This window comes from Anopheles gambiae, chromosome X, assembly GCF_943734735.2.
Source record: "Anopheles gambiae chromosome X, idAnoGambNW_F1_1, whole genome shotgun sequence".
Classification (NCBI taxonomy): Eukaryota; Metazoa; Arthropoda; class Insecta; order Diptera; family Culicidae; genus Anopheles; species Anopheles gambiae.
In genome coordinates this window covers 17,725,617-17,746,344 of record NC_064600.1, presented here as the reverse complement: position 1 = coordinate 17,746,344, position 20,728 = coordinate 17,725,617, and the positions used below count along the sequence as shown (strand labels likewise).

Sequence of the window (20,728 nt, the reverse complement as noted above, 5' to 3'; positions counted from 1 at the left end):
TGATCGTACGGCATTCAACAGTTCTCTCTCTCGGGGCGGAGGCACTCTCATCGCAGCATCTCGTCATCTAAACACCTGTGAGGTTATACCGCCGAGCGCTTGCCTCGAACAGTGCTGGTTACAAATCAAGCTTCCTTCCTGCTCTATCTTCATCGGTGCAATCTACATACCCCCTTCTCTTGCCAAAAATCAAAATACGCTCAGTGCACTTGAGGCAACGATCGATAGTATAGTGTCGAGGATGAAAAAACATGATCGTATGCTGCTTTTTGGAGACGGATCGAGCGGATATTTCATGGATACACGACACAACTCATCAGTATTTTCGTGCACAAGTTTCCCCTACATCCGTTGATGCGTTTTTCGACATTATTCGCTTCTATAACTTGCGTCAGCTCAGATGATAACTACGCGTCTCACGTCAGCATTCCTTCATTAGCCGCTTCTCCTCTATTACCTGAAGATCAGCACCACCCAGCATTAGAATTGTGTACTTCTATTAATCACACATCCGTTAATCAATTGTCGTCTCATGTTAGGAGTAATGCAGGGAACCTCAATCGCTCATATAACTTTAGAAAGTGTGATTTTCAAAAACTTAATAATTTGCTGTTAGATACCGATTGGTCCCGTGTGCACTCGGCACCTTCGCTGGACGAGGCGGTCTCTATTTTCACACAGCTAGTGTCTTCAGCTTTCCCATTGTGCTGTCCTTTACGTAAAGCCCCTTCTTTTCCTCCCTGATCCAATTCAATCCTTAGATCCATGAAACGTGATAAGCAGCGCTACTTACGCGACTATCGGGAATACCGCAATCCATACACTAAACGACTGTTCAAATATGCAGCAACGGCGTATCGCATTTATAATCGGGCCCGTTATAAGTCCTACATAGCTTTCTTGCAATACCGATTTACTGTTCACCCAACACAGTTCTGGAGCTATATCTATTCCCTTCGTAACAATCATCGTCTGCCCAGTACCATGTCTTATGGTTCGTCAACAGCAAGTTCCGAACAAGAGATATGCGCACTTTTCGCCGATCACTTCTCCAACGCCTACTCTGATTACATTAATGAAGAGGAAATGTTAGAGGGTGGACTTTCTACTACACCTCGCGATGTTTTGTATTCCCGTTCCCTAAATTGTACCGTCGAAAATGTTGCTACAGCTTTATTGTCCTTGAAACCTTCTTATTCTCCTGGCCCAGATGGTATACCTGCAATCATCCTTAAAAAGTGCTGCAACGCTATTGCTCCCATAATGACATTCATTTTCAATCTCTCCTTTCAACATGAATGTTTCCCTGCTCTATGGAAAACAGGTTGGCTCCGTCCTATTTTTAAAAAAGGCAGTAAATCTGAAGTAAGCAACTATCGTGGTATTTCCCTACTTCCCGCTAGTGGCAAGGTATTGGAAATCATCGTTCATTCTGAGCTTTTGTTTTTATCGAAGCAGTATATAACGTTTAATCAGCATGGTTTTATGCCAAAATGTTCCACTACCACTAGCCTTATGTCGTTCATATCCAAATTGTTCCAGTACTTAGATACAGGTTACCAAGTTGATACAGTGTATACTGATATTAAATCTGCTTTTGATAGAGTATCTCATAAACTATTGTTGATGAAGCTCTTTAAATTAGGCTTATCTACGTCTTTCGTTCACTGGATTGGGTCTTACCTCTCTAATAGAAATCTTCATGTAAGCTACGGATCGTCCTTTTCTTTACCGTTTTCCAATTCCTCTGGTGTCCCTCAAGGAAGTGTATTAAGTCCCCTCTTGTTTCTGTTATTCATAAATGACATTAGTTTTATTCTCCCATCTCCTAACTTCCTTCTATATGCAGATGACATTAAAGTATTTGTTCCAGTGATGCAAGAGGACGATTGCAGCGCACTCCAATCTCTTCTTAACTCCCTCTCTTCATGGTGTGCGTCAAACTTCTTAGAGCTCTGTCCTAGTAAATGTAGCGTGATCTCTTTTTGTCGTCGTCATTCCCCTCTTATTCACGATTATGTTCTTAATAACACTGTTATCAACAGGGTGTCATGTGTTTGCGATTTAGGTGTTATGTTAGACGAAAGGCTATCATTCGATAGTCACCTTGAATTGGTCATCGGTAAAGCTTATTCAAACCTTGGCCTTATTTTTCGCATGACGTCGGGCTTCACCGATTTAAGGTGCCTTAAGGCATTGTATTGTTCCCTAGTGCGCCCTGTTGTTGAGTATGCTTCTGTTGCCTTCTGTACTAACAGGGCAGGTTGGAATAACAAACTCGAAGGCGTGCAAAAGCGCTTCACTAGGTGTCTATATCGTCGCCTCTTTGGAAATTCCACCTCCGCATTACCGTCATACAGTGATCGTTGCATATTGTTCAATCTCGACACCCTCGAATCTAGACGAACTAAAGCATGTGTGTCATTTATCAGCAATTTGTTACGAGGGAATATAGATGCTCCAGACTTGCTTTCCCAACTTAGTTGGTATGTTCCTTCCAGGTGTTTAAGAAATCGGACTGCTCTTGAAATACCTTTCCGCAATACAGCGTTTGGCATTAACGACCCGTGGCTAATTTGTTTGCGTCAATTCAATGAACATTACCGTGATTTTAATTTCTAATTTTATGTTCCGGCTCTTTGTTATTCTTTCTAATTATGTCTCTGTTATTCTTAATTTCTTTTTTGTTTTAATATTTTCTTCTTATCCGCTGCTTATTTTCTTTTCACTATGGATTTCCATTCTGTTACATCCTTTCCTATTTCCCCTTAGTTTAGTTAAGTTACAGTTAGTTTAGTACCAATAGAGCTAACTAGGTTTTAAGCAATTCAACCCCAGAGGCAGACATATTGAAATTAATAAATGACATGAAATGAAATGAAATGAAATGAAAATTCATAGGGTCAGAGCGTATAAATCGACGTTCGAAGCATATTCATACAAGGGAATGCTTTGTGAGTGAATTATGCAACAATGGAATAATTAAACTGGAATATTGCCCTACAGAAGATATGTTAGCTGACATGCTAACCAAGCCGCTTGGAGAAATCAAGATAGTCAAACTATCATTACAATTGGGTTTAAAATCCTAATTATCTGATTACGTTGAGGAGGAGTATTGGAAGAAGCAACATATCAGAGTTGCCTAGTAGGCTAGTTATATCTTATTTAATGTTCATTCTGATTAAATAAATCTTAAACACTACACATACTTTCAATAGGGAGATCTAGAGCATTTTGATAATTCATCACATGACATAAGTTATCCAGGATGCAGGGAACGACCAGAACATCACCGCATCCCAAGCGCCACAGATTAAGCTTAAACGACTGGAAAATTGAATATCCATAGAAAAAAAAAAAGCTCCACAGTTTCATTGGTTTGATCAATAGATGGCGTATTAAAACTGATTATTATATTGCTATCCTTTTCTTGCAATGTGTTTCGACAAGTTTCATCTTATCATGACCTATATAGCCTTCTAACTTTCTGAGCAAAAATTTATATAAATGGTCGTGAGGTCAGATACGTGGGTATCATCACCAACGACCATTACTCAAATCTCACTTGCTTCAGTGCTGATGGTTTCCATTGGAATTTAGTATTTAAACAATTGTATCGCCGTTCTAGTTCTAGCGATGCATAACTTCAATGCGAAACCATACAACAGTACAGAGGAAATGAGAAAGCTCTCCTCCAAGCGATGAAGCTCAACTGGTTGGGGTATCCCACCAACAGAGAGCGCCACCAGCTTTTTTGCTATTTTTAGAATGCATGAGTCGTTTGCCGTCTGCTAAACGAAGTCTTTCTATATTCCGTTTAGGTAGAGTGCTTGAGTCGTTTAGAAGCCGTTTAGTGGTCGTTTAGTGGATTTGTGGCACTTGGGATGCAAGTTGTGTTTATTTAGAATGTGAATTATTAGCGCGTTTGCCGGGCGCCACCACAGAGTATTGTTCTGTCAAATCGCATACAATTTTCTATATCCTCCCCAGCTCTTCCTGATTTTAATACCGGAGACCGAAGTACTGTTATGTGAAGTCCTGAAATGTCAATTTGCTCTGAAACACTTAACCTCTTAATATCTATACACCTTGGCCGAATGCAATTTCACCGCATGCTTTTGTATAGGATTTGATGTTGTTGTCAAGGATAATGTATTTAGAAGGTTGATTTTTATCGCTTTTGCTCGGCGACATTGTGGGGGACATCTGTCACTCTCTGCATACAAATTTCATTACCCCGCACCAGCCCTCCCCGATTTTTATACCGGAGCCCACGGAAGAGAAATGTCAAGTCGAGAAATGTCATTTTGCTCTGAACAACTTAACCTTGTCATTTATAACACCTTGGTTGTTGTACACAGTCCTTGATTTTGTCACTTGCGTGGCCTTGCACCTAATGCTTTGAATCCCGGGGACCTTATGTCAAGTCAAATTATCTCGTCAAATATCAAAATGCATTAAGCTAAGGCTAGAGGATAGCTACTTGTATGCGGCTACAAATGACAGCTACCGATATCCTTTGTTCTATAACTGTCAGCTTGTCGCCGCTCGTAACCTGATGTATGCGGGTTACGAGCGGCTACACAGTGACATATCTGTTATCGCTCATGTTTATACCATACATTGAAGTGTTGGAAAGTGACATTGAAAAATAAAATTTATTTGTAAATTGCATAATTATTTCAAAAATTTAAATTTAATATGAAAGAAAATGTTATAAAATAATTTAAAATTATAAACAGTGTGTCTCGGTAGGTAAAACGAGTAAAGGTAGGTTGGAAACACTTCTTCTTCTTTGGCTCAACAACCGATGTCGGTCAAGGCCTGCCTGTACCCACTTGGGCTTGGCTTTCAGTGACTAATTGATTCCCCCCCATAGCAGGATAGTCAGTCCTACGTATGGCGGCGCGGTCTATTTGGGGATTGAACCCATGACGGGCATGTTGTTAAGTCGTACGAGTTGACGACTGTACTACGAGACCGGCAAACACAATTATTGGACCGGCAAACACAAGGTTGGAAACACAATTATTGAAAAAATATCTTGTTTTTGTTGGGCACACATTTGGGACTATTATTATCAGTTTTCTTATGAACATCCAAGACAGACATATTTGGTACGCCGGTCAAAGATACCATCGACAGATTAATTCGACATGGAAACACTAATTGGTTCATATAAAAATAGAAAAAACGTAAGTTTATTTGTTCTCCCAAATAAATAATCATTATTGTCCTATAATTGCTTTGTTTTTAGCCAATACAAGCAACGGAAAAGGTATTGCACCTGATCCAGCTGGTTGGAACATATCCATGTCTGTGGAAGGATTCCGAGCGGCAGTATAAAAACCACGAAATACCCCAAGTGTCACAAATCCACTAAACGACCACTAAACGGCTTCTAAACGACTCAAGTTCTCTACCTACACGGAATATAGAAATACTTCGTTTAGCAGACGGCAAACGACTCATGCATTCTAAAAATAGCAAAAAGCTGGTGGCGCCATCTGTTGATGGGATACCCAACCAGTGGAGCTTCCTCGCTTGGAAGAGAGCTTTTTGAAGTGTTGGAAAGTGACATTGAAAAATAAAATTTATTTGTAAATTGCATAATTATTTCAAAAATTTAAATTTAATATGAAAGAAAATGTTATAAAATAATTTAAAATTATAAACAGTGTGTCTCGGTAGGTAAAACGAGTAAAGGTAGGTTGGAAACACTTCTTCTTCTTTGGCTCAACAACCGATGTCGGTCAAGGCCTGCCTGTACCCACTTGGGCTTGGCTTTCAGTGACTAATTGATTCCCCCCCATAGCAGGATAGTCAGTCCTACGTATGGCGGCGCGGTCTATTTGGGGATTGAACCCATGACGGGCATGTTGTTAAGTCGTACGAGTTGACGACTGTACTACGAGACCGGCAAACACAATTATTGGACCGGCAAACACAAGGTTAGAAACACAATTATTGAAAAAATATCTTGTTTTTGTTGGGCACACATTTGGGACTATTATTATCAGTTTTCTTATGAACATCCAAGACAGACATATTTGGTACGCCGGTCAAAGATACCATCGACAGATTAATTCGACATGGAAACACTAATTGGTTCATATAAAAATAGAAAAAACGTAAGTTTATTTGTTCTCCCAAATAAATAATCATTATTGTCCTATAATTGCTTTGTTTTTAGCCAATACAAGCAACGGAAAAGGTATTGCACCTGATCCAGCTGGTTGGAACATATCCATGTCTGTGGAAGGATTCCGAGCGGCAGTATAAAAACCACGAAATACCCCAAGTGTCACAAATCCACTAAACGACCACTAAACGGCTTCTAAACGACTCAAGTTCTCTACCTACACGGAATATAGAAATACTTCGTTTAGCAGACGGCAAACGACTCATGCATTCTAAAAATAGCAAAAAGCTGGTGGCGCCATCTGTTGATGGGATACCCAACCAGTGGAGCTTCCTCGCTTGGAAGAGAGCTTTTTCATTACCTCTGTACTGTTGTATGGTTTCGCAGTTTCGGTCGATGGTGTTGATACCCACGTATCTGACCACACGACCATTCATATAGATTTTTGCTCAGAAAGTTAGAAGGCTATATCCCAAGCGCCACAGATTAAGCTTAAACGACTGGAAAATTGAGTATCCATAGAAAAAAAAAAATAAAAGCTTCACAGCTTCATTGGTTTGATCAATAGATGGCGTATTACAACTCATAATTATATTGCTAGCCTTTTCTTGCAATGTGTTTCGACAAGTTTCATCTTATCATGACCTATATAGCCTTCTAACTTTCCGAGCAAAAATCTCTATGAATGGTCGTGTGGTCAGATACGCGGGTATCAACACCAACGACCATTACTCAAATCTCACTTGCTTCAGTGCTGGTGGTTTCCATTGGAGTTTAGTATTTAAACAATCGCATCGCCGTTCTAGTTCTAGCGATGCATAACTTCAATGCGAAACCATACAGCAGTACAGAGGAAATGAGAAAGCTCTCCTCCAAGCGATGAAGCTCAACTGGTTGGGTATCCCACAAACAGATGGCGCCACCAGCTTTTTTTGCTATTTTTAGAATGCATGAGTCGTTTGCCGTCTGCTAAACGAAGTCTTTCTATATTCCGTTTAGGTAGAGAACTTGAGTCGTTTAGAAGCCGTTTAGTGGTCGTTTAGTGGATTTGTGGCACTTGGGAACTGTCGCAAACACAATGAATTATAGAATAATTTTACAAAATAACACAAAATAACACACTTAAATCTATGTTTTAATGTTACATATGAACTCGCAAAGCCCAACATATATTTTTAAAGAATATTTAATCGAGAAAAAGATGTACAAAAATTAAATGAACCATTTAAAAAAATGTAAACAATGTTTGAACCCTGGGGACCTTACGTCAAGTGACGAATTGTCAAAATACTCTAGATTCCACCAAGGATAATGTATTTAGAAGGTTGATTTTTATCGCTTTTGCTGGGCGACATTGTGGGGGACATCTGTCACTCTCTGCATACAAATTTCATTACCCCGCACCAGCCCTCCCCGATTTTTATACCGGAGCCCCCGGAAGAGAAATGTCAAGTCGAGAAATGTCATTTTGCTCTGAACAACTTCACCTTGTCATTTATAACACCTTGAGATTCCACCACCTGATATTTTTAAATCCACCTTGCATCTGATATCCTCAATGCACCTTGTGTTTCTGTTGTCACTCGGTTGACGTTTCCAGGAGCCATTTGCCGCCATTTCTAAAGCGTCTATCTACTCCAGCTCTAATTTGTGCAATGGCAGAGACATTAAAGGTATGTAAATTAAATTTATTATTTTTGGAACTCCATTGCTTGAAATTTGGTGTGAGTAGATTCTGAACAGCGGGTTTCTGCTTTTGACAACTTCCAGATGAAGGACAAGAACCAAAAATTAGAATGCTTGTTGCGTTCTACCGGATCGGAAACATCGGAGATATCTCCTCAGGCAATTCCCCTGCGTCGCCGTACTCGTTGGAGTCCTCTGGTACCAAACAACGTGACAATCCCCAACCCATGTCACCAACCCATGTCTACCACCCAGCCGGATGAGAACCCGTCTCCGGGGGCATGTACGGAGAGAGAAGTTACGGTCAACACCCAACGTTTCCGCTTTATTCCTAGGGTTGTAGAACGGAAACTAGCTGTAGATAAGCGTCAGACGGGAACGACGGTTGTGATTTCGTACCAACCGATGCCCCAAACTCAACAGGACGGGAACCGGTGTCTGGTGACGCCGATGCAACAGACAGCAAAACGGCCGATTGCGGAGCGTTGTCTGATCGAACCCAAGCGTGTACCGGTACCGAAAAAGAAACGGTGCTTGGTGATCCCTGATCGCCTGCCATAAAAATAGGTGACCTTAAATGGAGATAGTAAACTTGGACGGAGATCGAATGATATCTAATAATTAACTTCAGTTAATTTAACATCGCTTGATTTTATTAAGATTGCCTCTACGGTTGAACATATTTGCTTAAAACTTACGTATTGCTACTAAACTAAAGCTAAACATTAGCAACGGGACGCTAGTGGCAAAGCCTGCAGTACGAAAAGGTTTCGCAAAGGGTAGTCTAATCTGGAGCATCAACACTCTTACGTAACAGGTTACTAACGAATGCCACACAGAGGCGATAATATAAGCAACTTTTAAAGTGCCTTTACACAACTTCAAGTTTCGTGTTTCATTCGAACATCTTGTTACAGAAACCAACAGATCCGTACTCAACAACAGGGCGCACCAGTGAACAATATAGTACTACAGCTACGACAAAAACCGATTCCGAAACACCATTCATGGTTCAAATCTAGACCGTATCTTGATTTGGCTTCTTGTTCAGGGAGTACTAATCGATTCATTCAAAAGCTGCATCATTTCTGGATGCTTTTTCAGAAACCTGCTGATCAGGTGATTGGCTGGTGTTATTGAATCCGTTCGTAGCGGCGGCGTACGTCCCGACACTCATTTTCCTAACGTACTAGATGGTTGCTACAGTTATTTACCGCGGCGTTGTAGGACCGGGCTCAAGAAATGTGTTGCCATCCCTAGAATTTCTTGTGAGCGCGGTACGTCCCCACTACAAACGGATTCAATAATACCGGCCATTATCTCAGTGAATCACAAAAGAACTCACCGGATTGACCAACACAGTTGATACATGTTTGGCAAAAAGGAATACTATTGAGAATAGCACTGGATTTGAAAAACCACGAAAATGATCTCAGGAGCTTCTAGAAGCGATCTTCAAGAGGATGAACTAAGAAAGCATTGTGACATAAGTATCCCTGGCTTGTTTGATTAATTGTTCAGTAGTGCTCTCCACTCCAATCTGCACCACATATGTCCATGAATTTAAGCATGTGTTGAGCATGAGTGTGAGCATATGTTTAATAAGTAAATTTACATACCTCTAATTCGGTTCACTTCGGATTTCTTCCAAATTCTTCAAATTATGCGTATAAAAAAATTTAACTTTGTTGGACAGATAGTCAAACTTACATTGATGCTATTTGATTAATTGGTCCACACCGTGACCGTGGATTCACGCAAAACTGAGCAAAGCGTTATGAAAAACGCCAACAAAACGCTCAGACACTTCCCAACAAAAGCGTGCATAGCATCTTGGCTTTATTTATCCCAAAACTATAAGTTACAATCCAATTACAGTCCAGTTTCAACGATACGTAAATCGGCACAGACATATTCAATAGTCTCATTCCTATTGGACCCATTCTACGCGTTCGGATCTTCTTCGAAGATTAAAGTGCTTTTTAAATGCCACGAGGACTGCTAGCATGAGCCAATGGGACCAATCCGCAGTTGGTGGGCGGGAGTGTCAAATTCCACGAACAATATGAAACGTACAGGTGCATGGAACCACATTCGCATTCTTTTTGTCCGTAAAACCGCTCCTCTCGGTTTAATGAAGCATCGAGTTTTGCTTACAGTTGCAGATTCACTACGTTGTGTCTGTTTGGACGAAACAAATGCATGCGTCCGTATCCACAGCAGCTACAGTTTGGCAGAACTTGAACCTGCGCGACGAGTTACGATCACATCGATACATATGCAATAGCTGTAATTCCGGATTAAGATATGTATGTTCCACAGGGCGTTCAAACTCCGTGAATACCCATGGAAATCAGACACGAGTAGTATCGACGTGGTAGACCAGGACGATAAAGCCTGATGCGATCCTACTCTCTTCCAGGTTCGTATGATCAAAGCTCAGAGAGAACGAATCGCTTCGTGCCTATCTTGCCATCCATGTCAAAGTAAATTTAAAGTGTACCTTTCGGTTGGTTTGGATGATTGCTTCCGGACAGTAGTGGCATTTAGGCTTCGCTTTCAACTGGCTACAGGCTTATCTACAGTAAACCTTATCATCTCTTCGATTGTACTGATTGACTAGCTGCGTCTTTGAAGCAACCATCCTATTCTACCTGCTGCTACCTTCAGAGTGAGAGAAAAAGGATAACATTGATCACCAACTACAATATGGTAAGAATGTCCTTTCCTACCTGAAGTATGCTCCTAAAGCGTTAACGCAAACCCTCAGATCACAGCGGCCGCGACGGAAGAGCAGGATCATGATGTCACCACTTGCATCGACATGTGCATGAGTAAGCGAACGGCAACAGTACCAATACCCTGTTCGAACACAGGCGCTCCTTCTGCTTACGCCAAAACGCATTAAAGAGTGCCATGAAACGATGAGCTCGGGACGCAGCAGTGCCCTCGGGATGAAGTTATCACCGTTTCGGGGTGCATATCTACGAGCTAGAACTTCCGGATGGCCGTAAGACTGTTCGAGAAGAACAATAAAAAGAAGCAAGATAAGAAGGTGCCGTAGCAATAGGACCTCTAGTGATGTATTTGAAATTCGCGGAACAGTTCCAAATTACACAATAGATCAGCAGCAGCAACAGCAGCAGCAGAAACATCAACAGCCCTTTTTATGCCATGTCCTTTGGCATAATTTTGTTGGTACGCGCTCAAAAACACACCAAGATTCTGTGGGAACATTATTCAAATACATTAATAAAACTCATTTGTAAAAAAATATGCAGAATGCTTATGATGGTACAGGTTGAAAAAATGTTACAGCAAAGCTTCTCTCTGCAAAACAAAATCCAATAAGAAATGATTTGACAGTGGTCATTCAATTTCAAAATGTCATGATAAAAAACAAAAATGAGTACGTCTAGGATAAGGTCCATGTGGAAAAAGCTGGCAAAGAAAAATGTAAGATATTAAGTTTAAATTTACGTTAATATTTAAAGAAGTAAAATAGTCTCAAATGTATCTATAAAAAATAAAACAGCAGCAAAATTACAACATTATGCAAGCATACCCGCCGAGTGGTGTACGAGTGGTACACTTGAAATAGTTTTGTTACGTTTGATATGCTCGTATTACTTAAATGTTGGAACATAAAACTGCGCATGAATTTTAACATCTCAATAACGATTTAACATCTGCTTAAAATTTGTTTGAGCTTCTGAAAAAGGTTGTTGTCATTCTGCGGGATGACTGCTTGCCGCATTCTCTTTGGTATCTTACGTTTGACATATCCAGACAATGAGAATCTGCAAATTTGCAGCCTGCGTTGCGCATTCTATTTCTATTCTATTCTAAACTTGTACTCATCCGAATCCAATTTGCTTTTATGATTTTTGTGAGGATTTAAACAACTTAAGTAGTCTTATAAGCGCAAATGAAGTTAAAATTTGAGATAGAGAGAGAGAGAGAGAGAGAGAGAGAGAGAGAGAGAGAGAGAGAGAGAGAGAGAGAGAGATAATGTAGCATTCTTAAAAGGTTTGGGTATGAATCTCCAGATGCAGCGAGTCAGCGAGAAGCATATCACAATGATGAAAGCATTTGGTTTAAAGTACACCGGAGCGGGCGCTCGACCGACTGAAAACAGTGCTGGGTCGTGCTAAAGCGCATCACGGTAATTAATTCAGATGGCACCACAGATGAACTTATTGCTGAACTGCATGTACTTTGAACGTCGTCGTGCCTGAAAATAGCGGACATTCGCTGCATGGTTGTAGGTATTACGTGAGGATGGAGTTTTCGATTCGATTCTTTTTCTTTCCAATAGAACGTTTAAAGTCGAACTTAAGAATTTGTATCTTAAGTAACACGCCCGAGCTGTTATTTATCAATTAAAAATGTAATACTTTTGTTTCTGCCATTGCGCCTGTTAAATGCATTTTCCGGCTATTTTTATTTGTGAATCCAGTGAATACAACATTTTCCAGTGAACATTCTTCACTCGGCTTAGATAGGCATGTTGATGACGCGTATTTCAATCTCCTTTTTTGCTACGGAACACTCCAGCTCTCTTACGTCTTTTCCTAAAAACGTATCCGTTTCTGTTAAGTTACTGTATCTGGCTTCCCCATTTCACCTAATTGTTCCAAACGTGATTCGGCAAACCATATTTCCCTTTAATTCTGTATGATCCCTTCTTTTTATGGATAGCAATATTCAGTGAAGACGACCAATTCCCGTAAGCATTCTTCGCTCGGTTTAGATAGGCATGTTGATGACGTCGTGTTTCAATCTCCTGTTTTGCTACGGAACACTCTAGCTCTCTAACGTATCAGCGGTCGTTTCTGTTCATTTACTCTATCTAGCTCCTCCATCTCGCCTAATTCTGCCAAACGATACATAATTCATAATAATTCATCGGCACGATACAAACCATTCTACACTTTCCTTTTTTATCGATAGCAATATTCATGCGGTCATTTACTCCCTAAAATCTTATCCCCTAACTCGCTCCATACAAAAATGCGTTTGTATTCGATGCGCGACCCCTAACGATGTCTAGAGCTTTGGCGGCCTCCTCCCCGGCCCATCCTCGTGGCAACTTACCGCCCATACTTCATCGCCGTAGACGTTGTGGTGGCGGTGGGTTTGTATGTGGCGCGCGGATTCACCAGCAGACAGTTCATCGGCTGCCCGTCCAGCTGACGGTTGTGATAGGCGTCCACCGCCCGTTCGGCGTCCTTCAGATTGCGGTAGATCACCTCGGCTATGCCCGGACGGACGAGACGTGACTCTAGCAGATCGCCAATGTCTTCGAACAGCTCCTGGTTTTGGGGAGATGGTAATTGAAAAGTTGAGATTTGGAATAAGATTGAGATGGTGAAATTTGCATCTGCTATGAGCTGTACATAGGTAAAGATTGAAGTTGTCAAGAATTCAATGGCAACGGCACGCAACTTAACCACACGTATTCGATCATAGTGGGCTGCGGATCGAAGTAGGCAGCACATAATTCGATATAAACGATCCGAGATTAAAAAGTAGCTGGAACAGGGTGTAATAAAAATATATAGACAGAGAGATCAGGGAGAATGTGACCCGCGATGACAGATAATTAATTAATTTATGATTTTGGCTACTTTAATCAAAATTATAGTTTTGTTTTTTTTAATTGGAACTATATATTTAACTTTAGAAAGCCGTATAACATTAAAAAAAAAAACATTTTCAGTTTAACAAAAAATCAAAACAAGATATAAACGGCCCTTGGCTAAAGTTAACGCCATAATGCCTCCTTACAACGTTGCTTGTTAACCTCTTAACCCTTAAGAGGTTAACCCTGTTAACCTCATGGGCAAAAAGCCCAAGCAGTTCTTGGGCTAGGTGAGTGGGTTTTACAATTTTGATAAACAGTGCCAAGCAGTCTGGGTAGCCCAATGATGTCTAGATAGATAAAACAAAAACTTTAAAGAACAATGAGGAGAGCCTACAATGACGGACCCATTATATATTACAATACAAATGACAATGTACTAATTTTATAAACCACTACTATTCCCCTTACTACTATTACTTCTCATACTTGATATTTTAACATATGGAAAATGGTAGCGACAGAGAATCCGTTTTAGGCCTCGAGATAGAATTGCATTACTTATTGCTTGCTGCACTGGAAAATCATAGCATTTTAACCTTCCGTCAAAACGAATAAAAATTACTGATAACGCTTGTCTAAATGCAAAAGTACACTATTCGGTTGCAACACTCCATAACATGATTGCAAACCTCCACAGAACATTGCTTGCACGATTCCACTACCCGGTTGAAAAATTTAATTATCCGAATGAACTGATAAAAAATACTTCTTTGGAAGTCATAACTGCAAGATGTATCGTTTTTGGCTACTAGGTTTAATTCACAATAAATAGTTCAACTGACACTTGTAAACCGTCCTGTCCTCTTGATTATCAAGTCAAGCATTTCAAGCTATATGATTTAAGAAGAATATTGGGAATAGCATTTAAGACAACATTTGGAATAACATCTATGAATATGGGTATATACATTTCTATAGATATCATCAAAAAATTAACGACTAAACCGAAACCAAACCCAGTTATTGTATCAGGGTGGCCACTCGAATCAGGATTTTAAATTCCCGGTTTTTTCCCGGTTTTTCCCGGATTTTTTGGAGTTTTCCCGGTACACTATGCTTCGCCTGCCGGTTTTATCGATACTTCAATTCCAAATTAGTATGTCATAGGTTTTCAAAAATCGTTATCTAGAAGATGGTAAGTAAACACGGGCATTACGGGAAAGGTGGACACTTGACATAAAAACTGGATAAAAGTTATTAGTGAATTATTCAACAATATAATATCCAATCTGGAGGTGTGGCAACACATTTGAGAACCTTTTTTGGCATGATTTCTATCAAATTTGTACAAACAAAATTTCAATCGTGCACTCGTTTGTGGAACAAATTTGGCTACTATGGATCTTAAGCTATTTAAATATGAATTTCTGTATATTTTCGGAAGATTTATATGAGCTAAATACTGATGACACAATGAAAAAAAAGCTTTACAAATATTGCTTTTTGGTGGTTTAGCATCATGACAATAACGTGTAAAGACCCCGTGGCATAGATATTTTTCATCTGCTATCAATTGTTGATTAACAGATGTCATCACACAACCTTAAAAAAGGTAAACCGGAAGTCATGGACCAACCAGCCACTGGAGAAAGCATACAAATCTGCAAAGAACGGATTTCCTGTTAAACAGCAGCCATGCATTATGCTGTTACTCGCACGACGCTGATGATGCATCTCACGAATAGATGCAGGAGATTTCAGTGGGTTTTTCTTAATTTTGGGACACTTTCTTGAATATGTTTTACGGGAAGTGTACTTTATGTGATAATAAAACAAAGTAGTAACGATCGAACTGCAGAAGCGACGCCACCTCAATCATCAGTGCCAGCCAGTGTGGGAACCCAGTCACCCGGGCGGAATGAAGCTACAGGCCCGGAACCAAAATGCAAAATGCCAATGTACAGGCGATGTGTGATTGGGTAACCTTGAAATTGCTAAAAAGGACAAAAATTATCAGTTATGTTCAAAAATTGGGATCGCCCACTAAATCCACCGTTAAATTCGACATGACCGCAACTTCACGAGAGCTGAATAACAAAAGACGAGTGCAAGGTAGATCGAATAGGCACACCATACCCGAAATATGAAAAAAAGAAAAAAAACCCGAAATATGAAAAAAGAACCGATATCGGTGAATGTAAGTATTGCACCAGTGCGAATGAGAAGTATAGTACATCTATTGAGTACCATATGTGAGAAACGGAAAATGTTGTCCTTACACATTGGTGTGATGTTGCTGGCCTGTGGTAAGGTAACGGTTAGAACCTCACCGCATGCGATTTTGCCGCATGGGGCAAGAAAAGAGTTTTCTCAATTTTCTAGCTTTTCAAGGTATTATTATGATATTTTGTTGTTTCTTTATAAAGATAATCATTATTTTATATGATATTTAGACATTTGACATCTGAAACAAAATCGCATGCGACGATGCGGCAATAGCAAATGATTTTGATTTTGCCGCATCGCCACATGCGGCAGATTCGCAAGTGCTGTCATTGACGTCAAATCCCATACAAAAGCTTGCGGCAAAATCGCCTGCGGCTAGGTTCTGACCGCTGCCTAAGTTGGGAACAATATACAAAACATCCCATTAATTGAAAATGCACTTAGTACGATGGTTAACAGTGATAGCCAAAGTTTGTGATAATTTCCCGGTTTTTTTGGAGAATTTCCCGGTTTTTCCCGGTTTTTCCCGGAAAAATAAAATTCCCGGCTAATTCCCGGTTTTCCCGGTTTTCCCGGTTGAGTGGCCACCCTGTTGTATGCATTACCTACACGGGTAGGCGGTCATGGAAGCAAGGGGTACAAATCGAATGTTTAATTAAAAATGTTTAATTTTTTTGCAAAATTCTATATTTTTTTTTGGCTATGAAATAGAAAACATGTTTTCTAGACATCCCTAAAATTTCATGCCGATAGCTCTATTCTATCAAAAGTTATTTGGAATTAAAAGTGCTAAACATACCCGGGTAGGTGGTTATAGAAATAAAGTGCTAGGTAGAATGAGTATGCACCCCATACCCGAAAAGCGCGAGAATCGATATAATTATTTGAAAGTTAAACACCAGTAAAAAATGGTAAGTAAAACCAAAACCAAACCAAGTAAAACACCAGTGGGAATGAAAAGTAAAAAAACAATTTTAAACCTTGTTAAAAGATTATATAGTTCGACCAGCAGGGGAATTATTATGCATTTGCTCCGTTTCCGGGTATAAGAGGTACCGTGTATCTCGATGACCGCCTGTAAAGCGTACCAAATATTGATGCAACGGAAAATGTTTTCTATACACATTGGTGTAAAGTTGCTGGCATGTAGTAGGTTGGGAACAATATACAAAACATCATGTTAATTGAAAATACACTGCTTTGCGCGCAATCCGCGCCAAACGCAAATTAAGCGCGAAATGCAAATTTCGCACTAGCTTCAACAGGTCTAGATTTATATATATAAAGAGAAGATATTTTTTGCGGAGGAAACGAGTCGTACATTGTGATGTACAAGTGTGGTATGACGAGTGTTTCTTGTAGGAATTTCATATGACTACATATGTGGTGGGCAAGTGTTGTAGATTTGATGCCAATAAAATTATCGCAACATTTAATGACCTTTTTTTTCCTTAACAAATTTGAATGGCTGATGTAACTGGAGTAAATATAAAAAATTCGAATGTCTAGGCAACACATCGACACGAACCGTGCTTTGTAAAATAAAAGACTAAAGCAATCGATCTCTTAATCATTCAAATGGATCAATAATAATGACAATGAAATAGTGAACTACAATTATCTTCCCAATTGTAGGTATTACAGTCATTGCCAACAAATTTTCACTCTAAAGCACCTATGCAATGCAAAAACTGTGTAGTTTAATTGTTTTTTTTTAAGGAAAAATAATGAAATTTAATAAATTCTAAAGCAATTGTTAACACCTGAAAATACATGCCCACCTTTATCACTTTATTTTCCAAAATTAAGAGGATTTTGTAAGTAAAGCAATTGACTCATTTTCAAAAATGTGTTGCCTTCGAGACAAAACATAGGTTAATTATAATCAACATTTAACGGCAACGACTGTATAAAGACATTATTCATTTTTTCAGAGGCGTATATGTTTTTTTGAGGTGGAAGCAATTATTTCACTTTTCATTCAAAATAGAAAGTCTCCCAAATGAGTTTTACGTAAAACGAGTGAGTCACCGGAAAGGATTAAACTCGTTATGAGCGGGTCCACTGTACACGAAAAAGAGCCTCCCGCATAACGAGTTTATCACATTACGGGCTGAGGCACGGGAATGAATTAAACTAAAAACTTGAAAAGCATGACCATGCGACCTAACACGTGCTTCAGGTGTGCCACGATTGAAATAACACATTTCGTATTTTACCGTTTTTTTTTCAAACATCATTCACCCCCTCTCTCGTTTACGTACCTTGATGTCGAGCTGTGTGACGCTTGGATGCAGATTGCTCACCACGATACGGTACCCAGTGGTCAGTGTGGGCGGTGGTGGAGGTGAGGGTGTCCGGGTGCGGTAGCTCTTGATCGGTGGATCACCGTTGAAATTGTGCGCAAAGATGCCCATCGACTTGTTCGGGTTCGGGGCGCGCTCGAGCCGGGCCCGCATGCTCGGCGACAGATTGGCCGGTACGCCGGCGCCGCCGTTGCCCGTCGGTGGGGGCGTGGTGCTGGGCCGGGTGCGCAGAATGCTGCGCAGCGGCCGGCTGCTGCTGCTGCTGCTGACCGGGAGCGGCGGCGGCGGCACGCTCATGTTAGGCCGCTGGTTCACCTCGTAGTGGTCGAACGGGTCGTCCGAGTGGACGGTGGAGCTGGACGGCCGGGCAGCCGAGTAGCTCAGCATCGACGAACCGTTGCTGCCGGCGGTGCCCGCCGAAGTGGCGCTCGCGATCGTGTTGCCGGTCGCACGGACCGTGCGGAACCGGGGAAACGGAGGAATCGAGCTCGGCAGCGCGTACATATCGTTGTGCAGCGTCCGGGAAGCGTTCAGCAGTCCACCGCCGCCGCCACCACTACCAAGCGACTTGCTCATTGCCAGCCGGTCGACCTCGAGCACGCCGTACGCCTCGTACTCGTCTTCCTCGTCGTCGTCCATGTCCTCGTCGTCCACGGCCATCAGCGAGATGTGACGGTTGCCACGGAAGTGCGGCAGGGCGGACATCGACAGGGGCGCTGGCTGTGGCACCATGCCGGTGTGTACGCCGGGTATGTACTCCGGCTCGACGTAGCGCCGGCGGTTGTGCAGCTGCACCTGCAGATGCTCGGCAGGCCCGTAGCCGCCGATGTTCCGCTGGTTGGAGGACAGGGCGGCCAATGCACCGCGCGGCGGTGACGGTGGCAGCATCAGCGCTCGAAAGCCATGCTCCAGTAGCTGGCGGCCCCGCTTCTGGTGCCGGTAGCGCTCAACCCGGCCGAGCTTCTGCTCGGTCAGGTGGTCGCGTGCGTCCCGGATTTTGGCGCGCTTGTTGCGTATGATCTTGTACCGCGCGTCCCTCACCGGCCGGGGCTTGGTTGCCCCACGGTACCCCCCATTCTCCTCCCGGAATGTACCACCGCCCCGCGGACCAGCACCACCCACGGCTTTGGGCTGTTTGCCGCCAGCGCCGGCCGGTGCCGAACGGGCCTTCGGGTGGGCGACGTGTCGCTTCCGGATTATCTCATCCAGGCTGAGATTGATGTCCTCGTCCATTGTTTTTTGATATTACACTGATGGCTGCGCTACGATGTGTGGCACGGCGCTGCTGTATTGGTGTGTCTGTGAGTGTGTGATGGCGTCGAGCAGCCTGTCGAAAAGGGGAAACAATGTACCAGGGAATAAATGAAAATGATATTTAAGATTTCCCTAAAGTGCCGTAAGCGCAAACTTGACACATTTACGCCGGCAGAAACCGAGTTTCAACACACTTTCCAGACTTCTAGTATTGCCGGGGCAGCAGCAGCATAAGTCCCACCGGTCATGGAGCGCCAGTATGGCGGCAGGCATTGGATTGTAGAAGTTTAAGGTTGATTTTTTCTTGGAATAGCTGTTCTAATGGTTGATAGTGTTTGCAACGGGCTTTCGGACGGAACGCGTTGAAGGCACAATAATTACACACACAAGCGCACGCGCGCATGCATAGGGGCGCTCGTTTGAGGGCTTACCAGTGTTGTTACACGAACACACGCACGCACATAACCACACAATGCTTGTAGCGAGCAGTAAACTACACACAGCTACGCGAAAAAATGGCCAATTTCCATGAACAATCCTGTCACGGCGTCTCCCGCACTTTAGGTCGATACAGTAAAACGGGGAATCTAGGTGATAGGTACAGGCCAGAAAGGCAAACACATCCCAAGCCCACCGGAATCGGGACGGCCAGGGGAAAAGCAGTTTGGTGTGAAATGTTTCCGCCCAGCATTACTTACCTCCCAATGTGCGCTGTTTGACGATAGAATGCTTCTGCGGGATATCAGTACAGCTGCGCCGGCAGCGACGGGACCTGGGTTTCTTCACGGAACAAAAGAATGGCTGATGCGGTGGCCTGCCTGCTTTTCTTGAGAATTGTGATGCTTTTGTGGTTCGTTCGTGTGTGCGTGCACGGACAATGGATGCTGAGACGTTTTCGCTCCAGCAAGCGGCTGTCAAACGGCAACCCGTTTCGTGACCTATACGTCCCGCGGTGCACACTGGGCTATAAGTGGTCACATTTTGGGACAAAATTTCCCCGAACACCCGCTAAACAAATTCGAGCAGTCTGCGAGCTCGCATGAGCCTTCGCACTCCATACAACTCCTCAAAGTCCCAGTGCCGTCGCATTTAACCCTATTCAGGCCTTATTACATTGCAGGAATAATTCCGGAATTCATCTCTCATTGACTCCATTTAAAAGCCAAATTTGTTTGGCCAAATTAATACGGAATAATAGAAAACAAATCTATTTGTGTTTTTTTTAATTAAATATAACATTTTTTTTACCGAAGAAGTTGCTTTACAAACCCAAGTGCCACAAATCCACTAAACGACGACTAAAAGAGTTTTAAACGATTCAAGCTCTCTACCTAAAAGTAATATAGAAAGACATCGTTTAGCAGACGATGAACGACTAATGCATTCTAAAAATAGCAAAAAGCCGGTGGTGCCATTTGTTGGTGGGATATCCAACCAGTGGAGCGCTTTCTTCACTTTGAGAGCTTTCTCATTCCCTCTGTATTGTCATATGATTTCGCATTGAAGCTATGCATCGCTGGGACT

General features: G+C 41.9%; 2 protein-coding genes across 2 annotated transcripts; one reads left to right on the top strand and one right to left on the bottom strand.

Annotated features, from left to right (window-relative positions):
* The first annotated feature begins 7,707 nt into the window (after positions 1 to 7,707).
* On the top strand, positions 7,708 to 8,716 carry LOC133391913 (uncharacterized). Its single transcript, XM_061648653.1, has 2 exons — positions 7,708 to 7,818; positions 7,916 to 8,716. The coding sequence occupies exons 1-2, from the start codon at positions 7,801 to 7,803 to the stop codon at positions 8,390 to 8,392; spliced, it is 495 nt and encodes a 164-aa protein (XP_061504637.1). The 5' UTR covers positions 7,708 to 7,800; the 3' UTR covers positions 8,393 to 8,716.
* A 3,512-nt stretch (positions 8,717 to 12,228) lies between these two features.
* Positions 12,229 to 20,150, bottom strand: LOC4576120 (uncharacterized). The gene is made up of 3 exons (XM_001237181.4): positions 19,903 to 20,150; positions 17,909 to 19,277; positions 12,229 to 13,146 (listed from the first exon to the last, which is right to left on the bottom strand). Exons 2-3 carry the CDS (start codon positions 19,181 to 19,183, stop codon positions 12,925 to 12,927), a joined length of 1,497 nt encoding a protein of 498 aa, XP_001237182.4. The 5' UTR covers positions 19,184 to 19,277; positions 19,903 to 20,150; the 3' UTR covers positions 12,229 to 12,924.
* Between the last annotated feature and the right edge of the window lie 578 nt (positions 20,151 to 20,728).